Source organism: Tachypleus tridentatus, chromosome 10 (assembly GCF_004210375.1).
Source record: "Tachypleus tridentatus isolate NWPU-2018 chromosome 10, ASM421037v1, whole genome shotgun sequence".
Lineage (NCBI taxonomy): Eukaryota > Metazoa > Arthropoda > Merostomata > Xiphosura > Limulidae > Tachypleus > Tachypleus tridentatus.
Genome location: NC_134834.1, coordinates 170230081 through 170255276, shown reverse-complemented (window position 1 = coordinate 170255276; position 25196 = coordinate 170230081). Strand labels below are relative to the sequence as shown.

Genomic DNA, 25196 nt, shown 5'->3' with positions numbered 1-25196 from the left:
CCGTCGGATTACGAGTCGCACGCCTTACGCGCTTGGCCATAATACATAATCGCGAACATGTTTAGTAGTACAGAGGATTCGAATTCAAGATAGTAAGTCAATCTTAACCACACAGCCATGCCTGACCTCTATCTTCATCATATAACCATTAAAACCAAGTACAATATTTTTTGGTGAAGAACTTGTAAATTATTAAGTTGTGATAAAGTTTTTGTAACATTTGGTCACAAATTTTATAACACTGTTTATTTTTGTACATTATATGACCGCAAGAAAGTTGCATGTGTACAATCTAAACAATATTAATATTCTGTATTAATTACATAACAGAAAGTAATTAAGTGTAAGGATATTTGCTAGAATCTTATAAAAAAAAGTACGTAACTCGTTTTCGAGTATTAAATCCTTTGCCTTTGTGTTGAACACGTATATAAAACAAATATTAATATGTCAGTTTGAAAAGAACTAAACTGTATACCGAGGTTAGTACCTCCATGAATCACGCAGTGTTCTGAAAAACCGGTTTTCTTCAGTCTTCTTTCAAATCGTGATTCCAACTTACTGAGCTACGTCATAGATTCGAGCATGGCAACAACTCGTCGTACACCGATTTCATTCATGCGACGAAAGCCAATCAGCGTTCAACCTGAAAGACACAAGCCTAACCAGTCTTGGCTAGTTAAGAAAACGTATTGTACAAGTAGCGTTCCATAACAGTGGAGAAAACGAATTATCGACGAAAAGTTAACCCTACTTTTCTGTGTTCAAGTAAGTGAAAATCCAACTTAATAAGTTTTGGGTTAAGGCTGGAGAGAGTTCACGGAAAGTTTTGAATAAGATAGTATAACTCACCACCAGGGTGTCCCAGACAAAGACACAGGTGACAGACTATTAGTACGGTGACATACTTTTTCGAACACAAGACAGCGACAGGACGGCAGCTGGAACTGGAAGTGAAGTGATCCTTGTCGCTTTAAAATTCTTTAAAATAACCTGATAATAAGATTATCTTCGAACTGGTAAGTTTGAAGTTGGTATTCCTTCGCATAAGCAGTATTATAAAAAAGTACCCACAACCAGATAAGACATCTTAAATGAAAATAAATTTATTAATATTTCAGTGTTACGTGTTTAGACTAAAGCTCATTAATAATATTTAGATGAATAATGAGTTGCTCACACTTTAAATAAGTTTAGTGAATAATTCAGTGCTTCTGTTCAAACTGTATTCACAAGTTTAAACGAGCAATGTTTTGTAGCTGCCTTCCAAAGCCATTAGCTTTTTTTTTAAACATTTTCCTTGAAAACCTCACTGTTGCGTGTAACATTTACGTCTTGTCATCTACGTTGAAAGTGCTCCTGCAAATAAGACACTTGTATGACTTCTACATCTCTCTTTGAAATATCATATTATTTAGAATAATACATATATACAACTATCATCTGTATGTTACGGAAAGCTAAAGGTTTCAACTTTTGAAAGTTCCGTTCGTTATTTTGTCAAATTTGATGCAAATATAATTTAACAACTAAGGAAGTTAACGTGTGTATGAAACGGTATCTTTAACCAGGTTTTAATTTACTAATCAACTACATATTTTATAGTAGTTTAGTTAGTTAGTACATATATTTAATTCGGTTAAGTAGAAAACAGATCGGGGATTTATATTAAATAAGATTTGGTAGTAATACGTATCAATGTATAAATTCACGAACTGTACTTAGGGCATAGAATGAACGAAGATACCCGCGATTAAACGTATTTTGGAGCATTGCAATTCGTGTAAGTTTTTATTAGTCGCGCTAACTTATTAAAATATAGTATTTTATAAACTGAGAACATTAAAAAAAATTAATTAAACGACAATTTTCATGTACATAGTTCATTTTGATGATCATTGTATATATTCAACGAATAAACTTAAGATGTTTATTCATATATTTGTTACTATTTAAAGGTAACTGGAGATGTTATTATTTTCTCAATTTTAGTACAAAATGGAACCTGAATCATTTTATGCTGACATCAGTCTACCATCACGTGACATTTATTGCCCTGGATCGTACAAGTTTCTAAAACCAAGACAAGTTCCAATGGTACGTTTGATATTTGTTGTAAAACAATGACCAAAGATCTTTTAAAAGTTTTAGTTCTTCAGTTTAACTGAAACGTAATTCGATAAATTTGTTTTAGTGTGGAACATAGTGTACGTGTGATTATTATATGCGTAGCTTATTGTGTCTTATACCACGTACAAAATATGGAAAAGTCAACTAACATATTAAGTGCATTTCATTAACAATAGCACAAAATAATTTATTTTCTAAATGTACATATACATCTTATGAAAATATTTTACATTTTTATAGAGAAATATACAAGTTTCAAGATTTGATTAGAATATTTCAAATGTTATTTCATAGGAACTGAAATATTTAGTGTTTATTCTACAGATTCTAAATGTGTTTATTCTGAACTAATAACTAGAGTTTCATTATATTTCAAATTTTGCAGCAACAATTCAGATAAAAGTGAAATTTTAATCATAGTACCAGGAAACTACATTAATAGTTCGCGTTTAGATGGTCATAAAAACTAAACTTGATGCACGGGTTAATAGTGTGCTTAGTGGGAAAAAAGTAGAAAATTATTATTTTGATTGCGAAATGTTTATTAAAAACGACAAGTTTTGAATTCCTGCTTTGAAATACGTAATCTCAAGTTATATGTAATTAATCTAATTCAAAATCAGTGTTGACTATTTGTTAACACCGTATAGGATTTTTTTCATGGTAAAAATGTCTAATTATTATATAAGAATAATATTTTTTTTGACTTGCCTTTTTTTTTCAAATTAAAATATGCACAATTTTCAAGCAGTGAGTTGAAACAGATTAATAATATTTATGGATACCAAGTGTCTGGGTGTTTTTACAATAAAGACTTATCGGGCTCACAGAAAATGGAAGCTGAAACGTCGAGAGTATCAAAAATACTCAAACATATGATGTTCGAAACGTCGTTGGTCTCAACATCCCGCTGAGAGTTACTTCTTATAATTAATCCTTCAAAGTTGAAATCATTAGAAAGACAAATGGATGATTAATGCGAAAACACAGAATCTCCATGAAATATAAATGTAAATGTCGGTGAACGTTCTTCACCAATCTGGCGCAGGCGTGGTCCAGACCACAAACTATAAATCTGATTATTTATATTGCATTCCAATTCTCGTGAACATGCACTCTGAACTTTAAGACTATGAATGTACTGAAGTGTGATGGTCATATTTCACTATTCAGTTGACAATAGTATCTCGAGAGTTGAAGGTGGGTGCTGTTGACTAATTACCACCTTCCAATCGACCAGTTTAAAATACGGTGCGACTCTGGCGTAGATAACCCACATGTGGCATTACGTGAAATTCAACAACAGATTGTAAGATGTATTTTAATATTATTTTCTATCTTGGAGAAATGTGATGCTTAGGTATGAAAAACAAAAGAAACACTGGAGTTTAAATAAATGTTTATATCTTTGAAATCACAAATGGAAGATAAAGAAAAAAAAGGTTTTTCATATGTGTATGTTTTCTTACAGCAAAGCCACATCGGGCTATTTGCTGAGCCCACCGAGGGGAATCGAACTTCCGATTTTAGCGTTGTAAATCCGGAGACATACCGCTGCACTAGGGGAGGATATTTTTTCATATGTTTGATGTATACTGATCGGTTAATACGTTATGGCAAATACTGTTTGAGCCATGATTTGGCACTTTGCCAAACTGATCGACTTTCCTTTTCGTATTCTCTACTAGTCGTCTCGTAATTGATAGAGAGAGAAATAAACGACTGGTTTTATTCTTAGTGGTAAAAAAAAAGCGGTAAACATGTCATTGTCTGTCAACTGATCACAAAATATGCTTTAAGACTGCCCTAAAATATATATAAAGACAAAATCAATCATTAGAGAGTTTTTAAAACAGTCAAAAAAAGCGTTACCATTAATAAACTGTGCAAATACCCATTGTAATAATAAAATACTTCATGGGAAAAAGGCCTTTCGGTAGCATTATTGTTATTTGTAAATAGAGATATGTAATTCTTTACTATTTCTATGATCGGCTTACAAATACAGTAAATCCTCGTAATGTTTACTGTTTTAGTATAAAAAAATATAAAAGCTTAAACGTTTATTTTAATAACGTAGTCTGCGGTATTGTACAAGTGTTAACGTAACACATATTACTTCTGTTGATAATAAAAATATATTTGCTTTTTCTATGTCGGTTACTAAAGGCAACTGTACTAAAACAGAAGGAACAGACCTGTTTTACGTGACTTCAGAAGTTCTGTAGAAGTAGGGCATATCACAAAACAACTGTTTTAACTGGAGAAGTTTAAGCAGTTTGTCTGAAAATAATGTCTCGATGTATGTTATTTCAAAAGCCCTTTTTGTCTTCCAGTTTTCTTGTTCTGTTTGTTACTTGTTGTTATGCGTAAAACGATGTAATGGGTTATCTGTACCGTGTCCAGTGGGTATCGAAACTTGATTTTCTGCTTTATAAGCTCTCACTTATTGCTAAGCTATCAAGGAGCAGCAGTTTTTCTTAACATTTTCTCAGTATGAAATTACTTCTAACTAAAATAAAAAAAAATTAGGCACGTTCTTCTGACAATATGGTGATTTTAACAATTTCAAATGCCTTGTAGTGTTGTAAATACTGCTTTTGAAGAAATGTAATAATTTTTTATGAAAAAAGATGAATATTGATGACACCACTAAGTTAAAAAGAGAGGACCTGCGATGCTTATTAGTTGATGCTGTTATCACGTGACTTGAGGATTGAGGAGTGACTGGTGAAAGTAATGTTTGAAAAAGGATATTCTTAAGATGGTGTAATGTAGCATGTATCTATGCGTAAGTAATATTGCGTCTAATAAATTTGTTATACATACATATGTTCGAATTGTCTGTTTTCGTCAGGTTATTTAAGGTCACTGCATTTAGATATACAAAAGGATTTAGATAATTTAGAGTCACTCTCCACTGGTCAGTGGATTTTGGGAAAATGTGAAGACTACGCACACCATGTGGTCGGCGATGTATTTGTCGGTCACATTTCAGGTCAAATAGGAATTTTCCCACGACTAAATCGCCCCCTGGCGGTAGCGATCATTCTCGTGCTTCTCGTAGTCGTAGAATACGTAGGACTTTCAGAATGTGTATATTTTGGTACAGACAAGCGGTAGACAACCGACCTTGACAGGCTACGTCTACACCTGAACTGGTTTCAAGTGTTATCATTTCTGGCCCATTATACTTACTGTCTTTTGTAAACACTTGATTGTATCTGTTCTTCAAAGTAACATACACAAGTTGTTCTTTTTATAAAAAGACTTTTTCCAGGTGTTATAGTACCAGACATTTGAGGAATTCTCCAAAGCAACTTAACACTGCAAAAGAGCTCTGCAAAACCTAATTTTACTGATACTGTACTAGATTTATATGCCACTAACTAGGATTTTGTTGTTTGTAAAATTAATCAAACCAACAAACAGTAGATGCATAATTCAATGTCTCAAATTACAGCGAAACCTTGCAGTTTGAAATGTAAAACTTCCTATTTAGCTCTTGTTGAAAAAAAACAAAACAGATTTTGTAACGAATGGAATTGGTCTCATGTGTACAGTTTAAGTAATTTTTAATTTACGAATAACCTCCGTATAAAGGTAATATAGTAACATTATGACCAAAACACTTTACATAAGAAATATTTATATATTATGAAAAGCTAATTAAAATGTCAAATATAAAATAAATCTGATCAAAGTTCAGTGTAATTTACCTTTAAACTTTATTCACAAGCAGATAGATCAAGTGAATAGAGTTACTTTAGATTGCATGGTTCATGGCTCATTGTGGCGCAAATGTGCTCTACATTTTGGGGTCATGGGTGTGCCATAAATTAATGGTCCAATGCAACTAACTATTTAACCAGACAAGAGTATCCCAAAGGTTGGCGCTAGGTGATGTTGATTGGCAGAGATGCCAACTATTTCAAATGACTGAGCGTAATGATTGTAGACAGAGCCCGTACAGATATCGTACAACCACTGGATACAGTTTTAAGTTATCCATGTCTGTGGAACCACCTGTGGCTAAACTGTAAACACTGTTAGTAAGTATGCTTGAAATCATTTTCTCATCTTCACAACCCAACATTTGTACAATGGCTGTAGTTCTGGTTCTAGCACAGTCATATATTTTCGCTATATCAGTCTGGGGACATTTTTTTGAATAGATGTCCTGCATGATCGGCTACAACTGGGGATAAATTATGAGCAATGACGAATTGCGTGAACATCACTTCTGCATTTATGGTTTCATATTCTGAATTCTTACTCATAAATGTCGTTATCTGCATCATTTTTGTCTTCGTCTCCGCCTTTTGTTGGTGAGATGCCAACTTTGTATGTCTGGAACAATCGTTTATCCCGCCATGCGTCACAGAAAAATCGATGTGACAAACTGTACAAAACACATGACTGTCACTGACTTCTGATGCAATGACCGGATATTTTGCACTGTACTGTTTCCTAAATTTTTGATTCACAGTTTTAGTCCTTTTAGATTTGCCAGAAACAAGACAATCTGTTGAACGAGCCCTCTTTTTTTCTCATCTTGTGAACGATTGCATTGGTGTTTCTATGCCGCTTAGAAAACGAGAAATACCCATCTACGCGAGCGCTGATTGACTGACAAGCATTGATGACGTTAGATTCCCCACGTACCCAGTATGGAGAAGCACCGCACTCAACCTATTGGTAGACGTCAGAGATACAAATATTTTTTTATTATTTCAAGCACAAACATGATTATCGCAAGTAACCATTTGGACTATGTCTTTTATTTATTATTAAAATTTATTTGCATCTCACTAGGAATTTTCTTTTCACCCCTTTCAAGCCCTGGGAGAACAATTTATCACTTTATTGTATAGGCCTATATAATATATAATAATTTGGGGGGTTTCAACAAGTCGTAATGTATACACCAAAATCGTAATAGTTGGCATCTCTGAATTAGTTGTCTTCTCTCTTGTCTACGAGTTGAAAATTCGGGGCAAATATGCACCTCTTTGTGTAACTTTACGCGATAATTCCGAAACAAATATGTAGATACATTTATCAGTTGTGATTTAATGCTAAAGATAATGAACAGAAGAAATATACGAATTTGATTGTTGTTTTCTTTCACAATTTTTTATGGTTTTCGTATGACTTTTTTGTAAGTTCAATATTACTTAATACGTGATAAATTATGATAACTTTTTAACTTAGATTAGTAAATATATAATTGTGGTTTATCAATGCATGTCGTATGTGTTGTTTCATCCAGTTGTGCTGGTAGCTCATTGACCACCTGTCATCTTATCAAATAATAAGCAGAGTACTCTGATAAACCTAGCAAACTATTATGTTTATTCAGCTGAAACCACGTGATCAGATAGCTAGACTATTATTTGATGGGAGCTCGTAGTATAAAGTAATGTTGTTCTTCCCCTTTAGTAATGGCGAGGGTTATTTATACACGAAGAATATATTAAAATGTTAACCGTAATTTAAAATTTCCAAACTAAAGATCTGGTGAAAAAATTTTAGTTCTTTCTTGTGCCATTTTTATTGATTTTTCTCTAAGTCTAAAACAAAACGAAAATTCACATTGCATAGTTTTTTGGACTCTTTTAATTAGATTCGTGACATAAGTAATGGTGTTTATGTATCTTATTTTGTGTTGCAGATAGAAGTTAAACTGGAGAACAGTTACAGAGAATATGGCGGAATGGGCAGTTACGATATTACCTATAAAGGGAGTTCTATGAATGATGACGCATCTGAACCTTCACTGCTACCTAAACCCTTTGGTTCCATGCAAAAGGTACCTTCTATGAGTGACTTGTCTGAAGAAAGCTCAGCAGGTTAGTTTTGTTTTATAAACTATTTCTTACGTGAGAAATAAGTGTTCTTGATAAAGCAGTATCTGGTTCTTGAAAACGTTTCGAAAATTTAAAGAGAAAACGACAGTGTTCTGCTTCATTTAAGTGAATTAGTTTTTGCTATATGTATGCGTATCAATGTTAAAAGTATTTTAATCACGGCGAAAAATGCTAAATACTGTCAAATAGACAGACTGTTGTTTAACGTTATATGCCTGTAAGTGTTTCATACTCCAGTTATGATTTCTTTGATAAGAAAGCTTTTGACTATTATTGTTTATCTTCAATCGGAAGGAATTAGGACAGTGCATAAATTGTAGTAAGTTGTTGCACTTGAAAACACACCTCTCTTTGATATAGAGTAACATAATATGTGCATTAATGTTGAATGACATACACATGGTAATCTTTAGTTATGGCTGTCATGGAAAAGTGTCAGCTCTAACCATGATCAAAATAGAAAGTATAAAAGTGTTTGTTTCCTTTGTTTTACTCTGATCGTTGTTTGTAACAGTCAGTCAGAGTATGTATATATATATTCTTTGTTTTTGATAAACGGACTGGCGACATTTGCCATGTGGCGACAAATAACAGCATTAAGAAGGAAATGGACTATAGTATCTTTATCGCTCAAACATTTATACGTGAAACTTGATAGCATGACATGGTCAATTTGAACGGAAAGACTTAAATTTTTACCAGACATGTATGTACAAAGCACTCTTTGTGTAACTTGTTCAATGTTCGAAAACATAAGACTGCTTTTATCCTTTGTCATAAGATTTTTACTCTCGTTATATTCTGCAACCAACGTGTAACTGGGTCGTGAGATGGTTTAACATCATCTTTCCTTCTCATTCGTTGAAGAAAATTTGCTACAAATTTATTGATATATCGTTTTATATGTGCTAACTTTCATTTTTTTCTTCAAATGTAAGTATGTTATTTCACCCTTACAAAGCGGGAATGTTGAAGGTAGCAGCAGCAATTGTTAGTGGCCACCGTTTAAGGGTTAACGTAATCCAACAGAAAGAAACTGAGTAGAATAACTGACGTATTTACAGCATTCTCAGTACTGCGTATTTCGAGCACGGCTCAAAGTACTGAATAATTAATTAATACAATGTAGTAATGTTATTTAAGATAATATCATTCACCCTGTAGAACACGGAGACCTAACATTTTCATCAAGTTAGTGTATGTATAATATCAGTACCAACTACGAAGTATTGACGTAGATGTTTGCCCCTCCCCATCCTATTTTCAACAAAGTTAAGCAGTGATATCTGGAGTATAGAAAAACTTTTGAAAAACGTTGAATATAAAATATACCCCTCGTCTTAGTGTGACAGAAGAATTAAATAGCATTGTATTTTTACTGTTCTTTGTTCATGAACAACAGTAAAACAGAGAAAATGAGAGATAACATGTTTAAAGCCATTTTTACGGACTGGAGAAGAAGAGATAGTTATACAACCAAAGACTTGGTTCTTCAAGGTTACCGGTTTTTATTGAAATAGCGTATTGATGTATATAGACTTAGAATGACTGATAAAACAACCTAGTTGAAAGGTAATTACTGTCATCAAAGCTATTATTGACGAAACGAAATATCCATTCTTCAGATCTTGAGGAGACGAAATACCCAGTCTTTAAGATATTGAGGAGACAAAATGCTCAGTCGTTAACCGTTGAAGATTACTCGAGTTTCTTAGTTGAAGCCAGCTACGTTGATCTAAAAATATCTCGATAGCGTTTGCTTAAGAACAGATAATCACACTACTGTTGTGTAGCAGTCAGTACTTTGCCCTTTTAATGTAGACTCAATGTCTAAATGTCGACAAATGGAGCAATCTCGAAAATACTGTAAAAACAAATAGCATGTACATCGTTAATAAGCTTTGAAGATAGTTAGTGGTATAGGAAGGTCATATTAAAAATACTCAAATTATAAGAAATAGTAAATGTTATATTTACTTTAACGCTAACTCATGGGCAATATCAAACCACTTTTTGTGAACATGTTCATAATTATATAAGGTATCTCAAAAACGTTCAACGAGTGTTTAAGAGTGCAAAAACGTTTCAGCACGAGCTGACTATTTATCAAGATTAAAAAAAATCACAACTGATGATAATTTTCTGTAACCTAATGCACTTCGAAATTTTTAAGGTTTCAGTGAATGACCTTGAAATAACTAGTTCAGTTTCACTTTTGAGTTTTCTTACGTAGCTATAACATTGTGGTAATCTTACCTTCATGTTTGTAAGAAGCAAGTTTCGAACTCGATACCGCTGGTACTGAAAGTTAATGTCTAAGAACTGAACTAAAGCGTTAAATATTTCTTCTTTTAAAAAAACCTAAACTACTGTCACAGTATTTCCTCTGTGACCTGCCGTTCAGTTTTGAGTGTACAGTATTTAATAAAAAAAAAGTGTCAAAACACTAAAATGTGCGAGCTTGACTTAAGCTCTTATATGTTTGATATTTATGTGGGATATAATATTTTTGGGGTCAGGTTATTGTAATATTTTCTTTATATGCTAGTTTGTTCAAGTAAAATTGATATTAATGCCAAAACTACAACAACATGTATACGTGATTGTAATTGTATTCAAAACGCTTTTACTGTTTGGTTGTTGTTAAGCCCAAAGCTGCACAACGGGCTATCTGTGCTCTGCCCACTTCGGGTATTGGAACCTCCGTTATAATTTACTACTGAGCCGAAGGGGGGTGGGGGCTACGGTTACTAACGTGGTCATATTCACTTTTCATTTACCTTAACATAATTGTAAGATATACTCAGAAAAGGTTTCCCATGTTAGAGAATAGCATTGTTTAGATACATTCCGTAGCTCTGGAACAAAAACATTATCTAAACAAAGCCACATTTGAGTATACATATTGGAAATGTAAAGACTTAAGTGATTAAGTTTTAACCGAATATTGTATTACACATACTATTTGGATATTTAGTATATTAGCCAGAAGATTAACTAAGGAAATCAAAAGTTTAAAAGGAGATTCTATAGACTAGCCCGGCATGGCCAGGTGGTTAAGACACTAGACTTGTAATCCGAGAGTCGAGGGTTCATGTCCCCATCACATCAAACATGCTCGCCCTTTCAGCCGTGGAGGCGTTATAATGTGCGGTCAATCCAACTATTCGTTGGTAAAGAGTAGCCCATAATGTGACGGTCAATCCCACTATTCGTTGGTAAAGAGTAACCCAAGAGTTGGCGGTGGGTGGTGATGACTAGCTGCTTACCCTCTAGTCTTACACTGCTAAGTTATGGATGGCTAGCGCAGATAGCCTTGGAGTAGCTTTGCACAAAAAACAAACAAAACAAGTATTATATAGGATATAAATATCACGTATGAGGCCTACGTGCTACTTCATAGGTCCATATTTAGTTAAAATTGGTCACAATATACTACCAGAAATTTTTAGTTGACCGTGTTTATCGGAACTTGGAGCTCATGTTTTATAAATACAGGTAACGTTTTTGTTATTTTTTCTATGAAAACGTGGATGCGCAATCGTATCGTGTTGTTTATATATGCTTATTGGTTAGTTTAAATATATCTATTTTGGCGATCCTATTATTTTACTGAAATTCATTTTCAGAAACTTTATTGCGTAGTTTATGTACTTAAGTAATTTTGATTGCAGAAAAGGAAAAATAAACGTATAGCTTTTGAATGTAATTGTTGTTTAGTGTATTTTTGGCTAGTTTTTGAACGTAGTTGTTACTTAGTGTATTTTCGCATAGTTTTTGGAACACTTAGTTCTAAACACTGGTATAAATAAATCTTCCTGGATAGGTATTTTAACCGATATTTTATTAAATAAGGTTCTGTGTAATAGTATTAAGTTACGATTTCTAAACGACACCATCTTCATGCCCTAAGTGAATCTTTGCGCAGAGCACAACACCACGGTATTTCTGGAAATACCGTTGTTTTTTGAGGGGGTGGGTGGGTGATAAGTCTGTTTAAAATTATACTACTATTTTCTTGCTGTATTGTGAACACATTTGGTTCTATAGGTGCTTAGTTTACACTATTCTCATAAAGTTTTTGTGATGATAATTTTTGTAAAGTATGATAATGTGTAGAGTTATAGGTGTTTGTTTACAACGTATTTGTTCATGACTGGCATCACGTAACACAACAAAGTTTGCTTTTCTTCGAAATGTGATGAAATACTAATTGAACTGTCAGGCTTCTACGCAGTACTGTTACACCGGATGCTGTCAGGATATATTATACGCATGAAAAGAAAAAACAAACAACAAAATAGAAAACAATTAAAAGGTCTTTCTTCCTGTAGAAATTATACATGGTAATTTATTCAGAACATGAACAATCTGCCTGCCACGTTATAACTATACGTTCCATTGTTTTACTTCTCTAAATTATATTTCTTAACATGAATATAAAAAAATTAACATATATATATTATCATGCACCATTTGATTTAATTTATTTAAACTATATTTTCTCGAACATTCGACTGGAAGATAAGAGCGTAAATGACCAGGTTGTTGTTGGTTTTTTTTAAACAACTTGTAAGAAGCTGTTAATTTGTATGTTTTAACAAAAATTATAATTCGTATTTGAAAATGAACGTTAAGATAATCATAACTGAAACTTCGTTTCTTTGCACATTGAAAACTTGTAGTAACACTGTAGTTTGATTGTGGTGATTTTATACAACATGCTTAGGTCTTGATTTACTACTAAAAGCATAACACTTGTATATGTTAAACAATAACAACAAAATCGTTGCTCATGTATGTAATTTAATATCTGTCTTTTGTGTCTCATCGCTAGCCTGTGTAAACTATTGATATAATTTTATTACATTTTAGTTGCTTTGTTATATATATATATATATATAGTAGTACTAAGTGTTATGTGTGTTAATTAGCACTGTTACTTTAGCTCTAACAATTCAAACAGTAAACTATGACTTTTCAAGCATAAGAACATGTAAACAAAGTTATGGATTTTGAACTCTGAATTTAGGACAGTAGGTCAGCGCATGCGTGCCATTTTAGATGTACGGTAATAAGCAGTTTTTGATAAATACGGATGAGTTATTGCATGCATTCTTACATCACGTGCATGAAGCCTCCACACATAGAAGCTACTCTGTGTTGAAAAAGTTATCGAGTTGTTTTTTTTTTTAATGTTAATTTAGACAATACCCACTTGTTTAACTGCTAATCTAAAGCTTTTAGAAACTAGTAACGAATTTATGCGTGTTTAAGTCTTGACAGCGTAACATTCATCCTTCTTGTACTTCAGCACTAAATTTATTTGTTTATCAAAGGTTTATTTTCACCTGCAGAGATACTTGTAACGTGCATGACGGTTGTTTCCTGAACACGTGCAAGATGGATATATTATTGCTGTAGATTAGTTAGTTTGTATACAAAAGTTTTGAAACTTTGCAGTTAGATATATTGTTTCATACACTCATACGATAAGATTGAAAGACAAATTACAAGTGAAAATAATGTTCAACTTATAATATGGTTTACGAATTTCAACTAACTTCATCCTTTAAAATATAAGTGAAGCTCGAGGGCGTCGTTTACTGGATTCCATTTATCAGTCAGTAGCCGTTAGGGCAATTTTTTATCTTTGTATCGATTTCGTGTTTATCTTTTTCATAGGTTATCTTTTTTTTTTTTTTTTGTAAGTTATACGTTTAGTTTGCCGTTAAACATTGTTAAGTAACACTTAAGGTGATTTGCTGTGGTTTTACAACAACTAAAAGCCAGGCATTGACCTTACAACTGAAACTTAATAAATACATTTAGTATCTTAGTTTGTACTTTATTAAAAGACTTACAAGGAAGACGCAACACAATCACTCAGTATCAAACCTCGCTTATATATTTTGCATTTCAGTAAACTTACATGGGTACTGAGTGACATTCAACAAAGGCTGTATATTATTATTTCTTTAACTCACCTAAATAAAACTGTATTTCTTACTGTTAAGAATGTAGAATTACATTACAATTTACTGTGTATCAACAGGCTGTTTTTGTTAAGGAAACAATACATCACTGATATATATTTTGTTTAAAATCGGGGGGTGTAGTTGAAACTTAAAAAACAAATGACCAACTTTAACCAACAGAAGCCACTCTAACCTTAATGAATGGTTTAATGCTGACTCCAAGTAATTATTTCAGTCCATTTAAAATATACGAAAAGAAAAACAAGAAAAAAACATAGGTGAACGGAAAATGCCCATAATTTGACTTATTAAATTCACACAGTCAAAGTGCGTAAATGAATAATTGAGTAATAAAAATAAAAATCGACATCTTCACGAAATTACAATGGAAATGTACTGGAATGGAGATTCTAAGAAATATAGTTTGTTTTGTATATTCATGATAATTTACACAAAGACTGTGTGCGATAGCCACTTTTAATTTGACCAAGTAAAGAGAATAGGGAAGGCAGCTATTCAATATCATTCACTGTTAACTCTTTATGTCCTGCAAATAAAAGTTGGGACTTACTGTTACTGTTATAACGCACCTATGGCATCGGTAATTTTACATCTAATTATCAACAAATAATCTGGATTACTCAAACATTTCTTACAACTATTACCCGTTGTTTTTAACTTGTGTTCGTACTCGCGACTCCTTTATTAAAACTTTATTAAAACAATTAACTTGACTTACCTTTTGATGAGATTTAGGTAGGTTTTTGTTTATTGTAAAAATTGAAAATTTTAACATTTTATATCTTGTGTTAAAGTTTCTTATTCCCTTTATTCATCCTTCATGAATGGTAGGTAGGCACTTCGTACTGTGATATTCCCCCTTTATTGGTGTTTTCTTTGAATGTGGAAGCGGATGCGTATACTTGAACACTTGTACGTTCAATATTTCTCACAAGTAAACTTCGCGAAATTGTTTTTGCAGTTAAAAACAAAAAAATATATAGCGAAGTCTCACTTGGTATTGGATTGATCAACGAATACCGATGAGAAGACTATAAGAACTTTTGTTTGAAGAGATTTTTAATTTAAAATGTTTTCCGAAAAGTTGAAGTCAGTCTTGAAAAAGCAAAGAAGAAATTTAACGCAGCTTTGCCATAGGATAATACTGATAGCAACAGTTTCGTCAGATGGTGATCTAAATTTAGCGCAGCTTTGCCATAGGATAATACTGATAGCAACGGTTTCGTCAGATGGTGATTAAAAGGAGCAACCGATGGTGACTGGACACACATATAAGGTGAATTGCAAACCGCTTGAAGATTAAGGTATTGAACAGCTAAATGTAACCTAGGTGAATTACATTGTTTATTTAAAGACATATTTAATCACTAAATGAACTTGTTTACAAGAAGGATGTTTTTTCACACAATGAGCATTACGGTGTTAAAAGAAATCTCCAACTTCTTGTGTATAAGTACAAGTGAGTCGACAACATCGCTTAATACGTGAGGTTAATGTGGAATAGCAAGTTACTAATAAACCCATAAGTAATAATAATTAACTTGTTGCAATTCACTTCAAAGGTGTCTTTAAAGATAAATTGTGTTTAGAAATTTGCCATCTTATATTTCAGACTTTTTAACAGATATATTACTTGTGGTTTGCCAAAGTACTCTGTGTAGCTCAGTAAAAAGAAATGATAGCAATAGCGCCTGAATATGTAATTTTCTAACGTTTAATTTATACTGTTCATTAACGTATGACGTTTTGTTCATTGTACATTGAGATACACTGTTAGTTACTGCTTACTACAGACTACAGATTCAACCGTTTCTGTTCGTGGATTAGGAGGGCAACGGCTATGTTTGGGAAGAACACCTGGTTGGGTTCACGTATTTTTCCCACGGAAAAGCGTCGCTCCGAAACTTCGCACGACAGACAGTGGATTGCGAATACCTACATTATCACAGTTAGAAGATCAGCTTGTGAGTCACACGAGACCGATTGCTTAACCATAATTTAAATTATATGCTATCAACAGTATCAAAAACTATTGCTTTAATTTTGCATTGGAGACTTTTCTCCTCATTTCGAGAGTATATAATTTGAAACAGACACCAAAGTACCTCTCTTATTGAAGTATTTGTCATATGAAGGTTAGTTGGGGTTGTGTCATTATCTCATTACCTGATTTAATGAAGTAATATATAAGCTACGCATGTTTACCAGCATTCGTACCGTTTTAATACTGTCGTGTAAGAAATATTCCTCATGTACTAGAGGCTCGACATGGCCAGGTGAGTAGGGCGCTTGACTCGTAATATGAAGGTCGCGGATCTGATTCCCTGTCGCACCAAACATGCTCGTCCTTTCAGCTGTGGAGGCGTTATAATGTGACAGTCAATTCCACTATTCGTTTTTTAAAAAGTAGCCGAAGAGTCGGCGGTGGGTGGTGATGACTAGCTGCCTTCCTTCTAGTCTTACGCTGCAAAATCAGGGACATCTATCGCATATAGCTTTTGTGTAGCTTTGAGAGAAATTAAAAAACAATCAAACCTTCACTAGAACGAAAAGCAAAATAGCGACTGTGATAATGATTCTAATAAAAACTTACTAAGCTCCATGTAGCCAACAAAACCTGTACCATGATTAATCGACCAATAGAACTGGTACTGAGTGGAGCTTTGTGACTAAAAAATGAAATTGTTTTTCTTTAATAGGATATATCACAAGGAAATCAAGCTGTGTATTCAACATGACAAATAAATAATAGATAGGAAAACAGAAGTATAGAAAAACTGTAGTATAATAAGATAATATGATGCTTCAAAATTATGTGGATCTTAAACTTGCATGTTATTGTATGTTAACCACCTAGTGGTGGATCACATAATTATAAGAACACTCACTTCACATATTCGTATATCACTTTTAAAAGTGAGTTCAGCTGTACTTTTTCTATGAAGACTACAGTATTTATTGAAGTGTAAGAATCAAATACTTATATATTCATGACTTCATGAATACGGATGTCTTAATTGTTCTTTAGTTTGTACTGAATTCTTAACTAGGTGGTTAACAATATACGTACAAGAATATGAAGCGAGTTCATTGTTGGGTCTTTGATATTTAAGGGTTTGTTGCATTTGGGTTTAGTGCGATGGAAACATGAATGGTAATTAGCTTAAAAGGAAAAAAAAAAGTCAAATCGTAATAAGAAAGTGAAATTATCCAGTAATTACCACATTTATTTTAAGAATGTGACCCAGTTCTGTTCAATGTAGTTAATGATAGGTTTTTACATATGAATAACTAGGAAACTGGTTTTTAACCACTGTTAAATTTCAATATGTGGTATATACATTTTAGGTAAATATACTGCCTAAATGTTTACATAATTATATTTAAACTGTATTGTTGTGCTCTCTATTCAGCATTTTCAACCATTTAAAAAAAAATCGTTGTTTATTTTCTTTACTTATTATATGCAACGTTATAGGTTGTTAAGCTCAGGCTGCCGGAAGAGGGCGTCGTCCGCTTTCCTCACACTAGAGTCAAGCAATCACAAGAAGCCTTACACGACAATTATGTAGAAGAATAGAAGAAAATACCATGAAACTAAAGTGTGTTTTTAAAAATGTGTATACTGGAAATATTATTGGTGTTAATAAATTTAGAGGATAAATCCGTAATATACCAGTCAGGTTAAGAGATAACTTGACGATGATTTATTGCTTCTGAAGATAGCGCATAGATACAAATACATATGAAATAAAACGATTTACTACTACTGTGCTAATACGTTTGCTAGAATGGCGAACGGAAGTAGCGTGTGAGTTTTGACTGGAGTACTCAGGTGGGGAAGGGACCGAGGTCTTGTCCCACATCTTTCTAAGCCTTTAGGCTGTGTAACAGCTGGGAGATTAGAATGATTAAAAGCGTAAACGCTAAACAGTCAGTACTGAGTAAGAGCTGTATACAGTTAGATGACGAAGTATGTTATTAACTGAAAATGCGAAATCATTCATTTACCGACAGTTAAGTTTATTTACAGATTTATATAGTGGAAATGTGTTTAATATCTGGACACTCAATGCCTTTGTTAACCAAACTAGAAGTAAAATACCGAGTAAACAAGTGTCCTATGATAGCGGCTAAATATTTCGTAATTTTGTTGTATTAATTGTGTGTCGTTAAAGATAAAGGATGGCGTAGTTATCGAATACGTTTCGACGCGGGAAGCGACACAGTGCACTGTTTGCGAAGAGAGGTTTTGTCGTTGTATGAACTAATGAAAGAAAATGCTTAACAAATGTTATGAATATTAAAATACGAACATGAAAAACGATGAGTGCGAACATTTGATTTGTTACAAAAGGTGTTTTCTTTTTTGATCCATATTTCTTGAAGAAGTGGTGAGGCATACTGTTTTGTTATGCTTTCTACAGGAGATTTTCGTTGTAAGCTTTCGAAAGGTAAGCTTTAATTAATTTAAGCGCTAAGCTACAGAAGGGGCTACCTGCGCTCTGTCAACTGCGGGTCTCGAACCACGTTATTTATAAATCCCCAAGTTTCAACCTCGTGGAGCGAAGGGTAAGAACAGAAGTTTATTTTCGCACAAGTTTGGAAGTGATATAATTTAGTAATAAATTCAAAACTTTCGATTAAATGTTGAGTTAAATTCATTTTAACTTTTATGTTCCGTTTGTTTGGTCTGTCAGTGGTTAAAGGTAAGCCTCAAAGTCATAATGCTAAAATTCGAGTTTCGTTACCAGCGGTTGGCATAGCACAAGTAGTTGATTGCGCATCTTTGCGCTTAACAACAAAACAAACAAATTAACTGTGGTATGTTGTTAATTAATCCTGTCTACACGTATCAGAAGCCCACATGTTATACATTATTTTAAGACTAATGAGGGCCTCTTTTTCTTCTAATGATACTGCAGGTCTTCTTCGATTAAGTTGTTGTTGTATTGGTTACTTGATAGTAAGATTCACAGGTCGTTTAAATTAGTGTACGAATATTTTATGCGGTATAAAGTTTCCTTCCCGAAAAATGGACATTTTCAAACATTGGCACATTTTTATCTTAGAAAGGAAATTAAAATTATGTTTCACAGAACGTGCTAAATTAACAAACCTCCATGACTGAATGCATAGTATGACATGATAAAAAAAGAGAGAATATAAAATTGGTGAGATAACCAAGTACTGTAAAGTATTTTTAAGGCTCTTCTCTCATTCGCTGATATAAATTGGTTATATCTTCTATACCTCTCCTACTTAGGGATATTGAATTTCTAGAATTAATGTTACTTTTGTGAACAAAGCATAATTTTTAGATGTAAATTTATTGTTTTATTATATTGCGCGCTGTAATAACTATAGCAGTGAAAGAAAACCTAATAATCGAATGAAAGGTTTTGTTTGTTTGTTTTGAATTTCGTGCAAAGCTACACGAGGGCTATCTGCGCTAGCCGTCCCTAAACTAGCAGTGTAAAACTAGAGGGAAGGCAGCTAGTCATCACCACCCACCGCCAACTCTTGGGCTACTCTTTTACCAACGAATAGTGGGATTGACCGTAACATTATAACGCTCCCACGGCTGAAAGGGCGAGCATGTTTGGCGTGACGGAGATGCGAACACGCGACCCTCGGATTACGAGTTGCACGCCTTAACGCGCTTGGCCATGCCGGGCCAAGAACAAGTTTCAATTTTTACAATAAACAGAAACCTACCTAAATCTCATCAAAAGGTAAGTCAAGTTAATTGTTTTAATAAAGTTTGAATATTTTAGTATTTGGTGTTCAAGAAATCACATAAGGTGAAGGAGTCGCGAGTACAAACACAAGTTAAAAACAACTAGTAATAGTTGTAACAAATGTTTGAGTAATTGGATTGACCGTCACTTTATAACGCCCCCACGGGTGAAAGGGCGAGCATGTTTGGTGCGACGGGTATTCGAACCCGCGACCCTCAGGTTACGAGTCGAACGCCTTATCTCACCTGGCCATGCCGGGCCAGACAATTAACCAAGCAGTTACACATATGTATGTATATGTATATATTAATAGGAAAAGTTGAATGTTTTGTGTTATATGACCGTACGCTGTTTTCATAAAATTAATATTTTCTCTTTGGTAGCTTGTTATTCAGTAGATTGCTGTTTCGTGTTTTGAACATAACATTTAAGGTTCTTTATCTGCTTAACAATTTATTTGAACGGCTTATCTGATGATTTTGTCATCAAATTGTAAGTACAGTTAATATTCTGTATATTCTGGCCTTAACTTACAGTAATGAGCAATAACGTATTGGTTTCATTGTGTATTAAATTAGCTTCTTAACTGAAATTACTTCGTCAGTATGAACGTAACATAGTCTGTGGTGTGTGTATAACGTGGGTTTAACTTCTAAATGTTTATTGGTACAGGAATTTCTACAGTGAACAGTTGTGCGCCTCAATCTGTTTACTCTAAATAATCCTTTCTAATCACCTACACTACTAGGATTCTATCAACCAAATCAGCATTTGTATTTCATACTATTCATTCACAGAACTGTTTAGCTTGTAGCAAATCTAACCAACGTATGCTACCAACTGGCTTTTCTCCCATCGTCGTTGGTGAAATGCTTTTCTGTCTCACTATTGGTTATTCTACTTGAAAGCGCGTGGGAGCCTGGCCTTTTTCTACGTCACAGCGCATGGGAAAACAGGTGGGCTGATAGTTTACTCGAAGAGTCACATAACCCCTGTTTTTGGCCACTTCCTTCTCTTCTTCGCTTCTCCCATCCGGTCCAGGTTTACCTATTTTATTTTCTTTTGTTAAAAGTTGCTTAATGTAAACATCGACATTTATAGAAATTGTCGTTCAGTATGCAAGGCTCTTTGATAACCGTTGTTATAACTTATTGTAAAGTTTAGTGAATATTGTTTGGTATTTGACGAACATTTGCTGGGCGTAGAATTTTCTTTTCAAAATCTTGAAACGTAATATCAGTAATCCTTTAAATTGCTAACAGAATCTTAAAATCTTTCAACACCTACAAAGTCCCAAATGGTATAAATAAGTATTTCTGAATGTTCGATAATATCTTATAGTTTTATAACTTTTTCTCACTCTATGACAAAACGTTTCTAATATTTTTGTTCTTATAGTTTGTTGTTTTTTCCACTATTAGCGAAATATGGCTTCTGAATGCATTTATTACATTTATTTAAAATAGGATTATTTGTAGTTTAGTACAAACTTCAGCTATGAACAATATAGAAATGTTTATGTATTAACTTGTAATTGCATTTGTTTTATAGCGTAAAGAAGTGTTAAACATAATGTATGGAACCAATTATTTTCTCTGCCAATTACATAGGGGATTCAATCAATAATTAGTGGGATTAATTTGAACATGGTTCTATTCTCTCTAATGTTTTTGTGTGGCATACTTTAATAGAGATCTTGTATTCAACGGAAAAGTAACCAACAAATAATTTAATGCATAGTAGTTTGTTTTGTTTTTTGGAATTCCGTGCAAAGCTACACGAGGGCTATCTGTGCTAGCCGTCCCTAGTTTAGCAGTGTAAGACTAGAGGGAAGGCAGCTAGTCATCACCACCCACCACCAACTCTTGAGCTACTCTTTTACCAACGAATAGTGGGATTGACCGAAACATAATAACGCCCCCACGGCTGAAAGGACGAGCATGTTTGGTGCGACGGTGATTAGAACCCGCGGCCCTCAGATTACAAGTCGAACGCCTTAACCCACCTGGCCATGCTGGGTCAGTGCATAGTAGAAACGTTTAAAATTCTAAGTTAACTTAAAACTATTAATGTCTTCGTACTTCCAGGAAATATATGTAATCCAATGTTTACGCTTGCTACAGAAGTGATAGACTGACTTTAAATAAAGAAGTAACAGGAATAAGTAAGCAGAAATAAAGTAATCGGTTATTTGACTGGCCATTAAACAAAATTATGATTAAGTCGTGTGTGTTTTATTGGTGACCCTAATTTACATATTTCAGCAATGTATAGAACTCCTGTAGCTATGTAGCAGACAATATGCACGAAAACAATACTCCAATGGAAGGGTTAAAAGGGTAGTGTCTCCCAAAAACTTCATAGAAATAGTTGTTGTAGTCGGGAAATTGTTCATTCGTTTACGAACGAAATGTTATGATACTGAATGACCTTCATGATGAACCAAGATAGTGGTTCATAACAGGGATCACAAAGAATTGAACAAAATTCTAATCGAACGTTCGGGCGTTTTTACACCTTACACAGTAAAGATTTAGTTCAAACAACGCTTTAAAACTTTTACTTTTGACTGTCTAGGCTGTACACATATAACAAAGCACAAGAAAGCATGAAGTTAGTTAGTTACTGACAAGGAAAAGGAAGTCTGGTTATAATTTTTCTTCCTATTATTAGTATTATTTAGCCAGCCCACAACAAAAACGGCTTGATGTATTGCGCCCATACCTTTTGAAGGTACTAAGCTAGTTAAAAACATAATAATTCTTAACTAAACGATATTTTCATTACCACTTGAAGTTAGCCTTTTTACTAATAACTGATGTTCCTTAAAAAACTTAGTACAGAGTGAAATGCAAAATTACCAGCCAGTAATAAATGAACATTAGATGACTGTAACATGTAGAAACTCAATTCTTTGTACACTATACATCTCCTTTATTATGTATATCATTGGTAAACGTATGAATACACATAATATTAAATGTTATTACATAAATTTGCAAAATAACTACCTTTAAAAGTCACTAGGGTTTATTTAAAGCGATGTTTTAGGTGTATATGTTTTATTTGAAAAGGCTGCTTTTTTACTGGTAACAATTCTTTTGTTTCCGCGTAGTGAGAGTTGTGTCTTAGGCTAAACCGAATATTTCCTCATTACCATGCATCATATATATAATATGTAGTTACACAGAAATTATAAATCTCGCCATTTTCTTAAACAAACTTCCATGACAATTATCAGTTGCAGCTTAATATTTTGCATCTCGAACTAATGCGATCAGATGGTTACTAGGTACTGTAAATCATCATTAACCAATCAGCTAGATACTAGATATGTTTATTATCATTACAATTTATAAAGTTAGCTACCATATCAAGATATTCCTTTGCTCATAGTAGAGCATAAAAAAGCCGACATAGAAGATAAAAAAATTGGGCATTTGAAAACCTGCAAATATGGATCGTGAAAGGTAAGAAAACAAGGCTGAAGATACTGTAGATATTATTAACTCCAACTGTAGATATTATTAACTTAAATTGTAGATATTATTAACTCCAACTGTAGATATTATTAACTCAAACTGTAAATTCCTGTTTAGACTCCATCACATTTAATTTTAAATAACAGCAATGAGACAAAATAGAGGCTTGCAGTTGGAGTAAATAATGGATTCTAAAATTCAGGCGTACTTGGCCACTGTATATTATAATATTCATTATCTAGTGTGAGTTAACTTGAAAAAGATAGTTTCATAGATTGATAACTTGACATTTGTTAACCGACATGAAGAGGGGACAAGCGAGAAACCAAAATTTTGGAGGAACTTGACTTGAGAAAAAAACTCAGTGTTTTGTATTTGGAAAACTTGCCACATTTCTTTATGACGCAAAATAAACTTTGACACACACACACACACACACACACACACACACACAATACTGTTATTTATAATTTTTTTATCAGTTATTCGTATTATTTGGTACATCTTTTTATTAACAAAAATACTATTCCAAAGAAGGCAAGTTACACTTACTATTACTATGAAGTAACCAAAATGTTTTCTTTGACATTTTAAAATATAGTAGTATTTAAATCGTGAAGTAAATACATAATGTAACACAAAATAGGATGTGAATATATTTACATGTGTGTGTGTGTGTGTGTGTGTTTTCTTATAGCAAAGCCACATTGGGTTATCTGCTGAGTCCACCGAAGGGAATCTGATCCCTGATTTTAGTTATATTTACATATCTTTCGAAAGTCATGAGGAAATAGTTCACACTTTTAAAGAAAAATGAGTTTTGAGAAAAATGCAGCATTTTTTTAGGTAATGCTTTCTAAAACTTACCATTATATTTAACCAGAAGTATTTTTTAAATATTTCTCAAAATGTATTTCGGCTTGGAAAATTATGTTCAAACTTTTCAGTACTATAATAAAATATCAATCAGCCAAAGGTTGCTTCATTTGGGAAATTCAGATCAGGAACTACCTAACATCTTAGCTTTCCTCCCCCCCTCGAAACCGTAGTCACCCTGACCACACCATTCTGAATTTACTTTCTTTACAATTTGTTTTTGAAATTAATTATATATAAAAAACAACTTTGTGTATTTATTTTTTATTTCAAATAAAATTATCGCTGAAAATCGTGTTTTGTGTGATGTTTGAGAAATTTTAAATAAAACATTTCTGCACTGAGGACCTTTAAGACCGTCCAAAAGGTCCCAGTTTGGGAATCGCTATGTTAGATGAACATGTTCAAAAACTTTCTCCAAAGCGAAATAAAAACCCCTGATGAAAGTTCTTTCTGAGTGTTATCGAAATGTTTACACATACTGTTCAATACAGTTGAGGTACACACACTCCGTCATTGCAACACACTGAGTAATTTCATATATCTGCCTGCCATGAGTGTTATTGTAAAAGAACTGACCCAGTGAAATTGGTTGAGATTATTAATTTTCTGTGTAAAATAAATAGGAATATACAACAGCAAGCAGCAGGGTTAATTACTATAATGACGGCAATTTTGTTTCTTTTTTTTTTTTTTACTACGTAGGGTTACCTGTGATTAATGAAGTAATAGATTTACATCCGTTATGTGCGTAAACATTGTTGGAAAATATGTTTAAAAATCAGATACAACATGAACTTTATTGTCAATGCCGGTTTCTAAACATCAAAATAATCGGTTTGTTCTTGTGAAAAGCAACTGAGAAATAACTTTTTAAATATTCTGAACGCTTAGTTTGAATATACATGTTAATCAGTTTGACAAAAATATTAAAAATATGTCGATTTTGACAGCTGATGTCATCTTAGTTTCGAGCAGTAAAAAGCGCTAGGAAAGTTAGCTTCAAAAGGATTCTTTTGTATAGTGAAAGCTGAATGCGTTTGATCATGTTTCTGGAATGAGTTACAATCTTTTGAATTAATTTTGCAGTGTAAACCA

At 33.3% G+C, this 25196-nt stretch overlaps 1 protein-coding gene across 11 annotated transcripts in view; it reads left to right on the top strand.

The window, feature by feature from the left end:
- Positions 1-618: 618 nt before the first annotated feature.
- The window catches only part of LOC143230894 (protein C-ets-1-like), a 61719-nt gene continuing 37141 nt past the window's right edge, over positions 619-25196 (top strand). For 3 of the 11 annotated variants that reach the window (XM_076465191.1, XM_076465187.1, XM_076465189.1), the window contains exons 1-3: positions 623-768; positions 1993-2097; positions 7805-7982. In XM_076465191.1, coding sequence (XP_076321306.1) covers positions 1999-2097; positions 7805-7982 — 277 coding nt within the window. In that variant the 5' untranslated portion in view covers positions 623-768; positions 1993-1998. Of the gene's footprint in view, positions 1020-1992; positions 2098-7804; positions 7983-17956; positions 18454-25196 lie in introns of those variants that run through there. The other 8 variants (XM_076465190.1, XM_076465186.1, XM_076465184.1 and 5 more) reach the window with 6 other exon arrangements.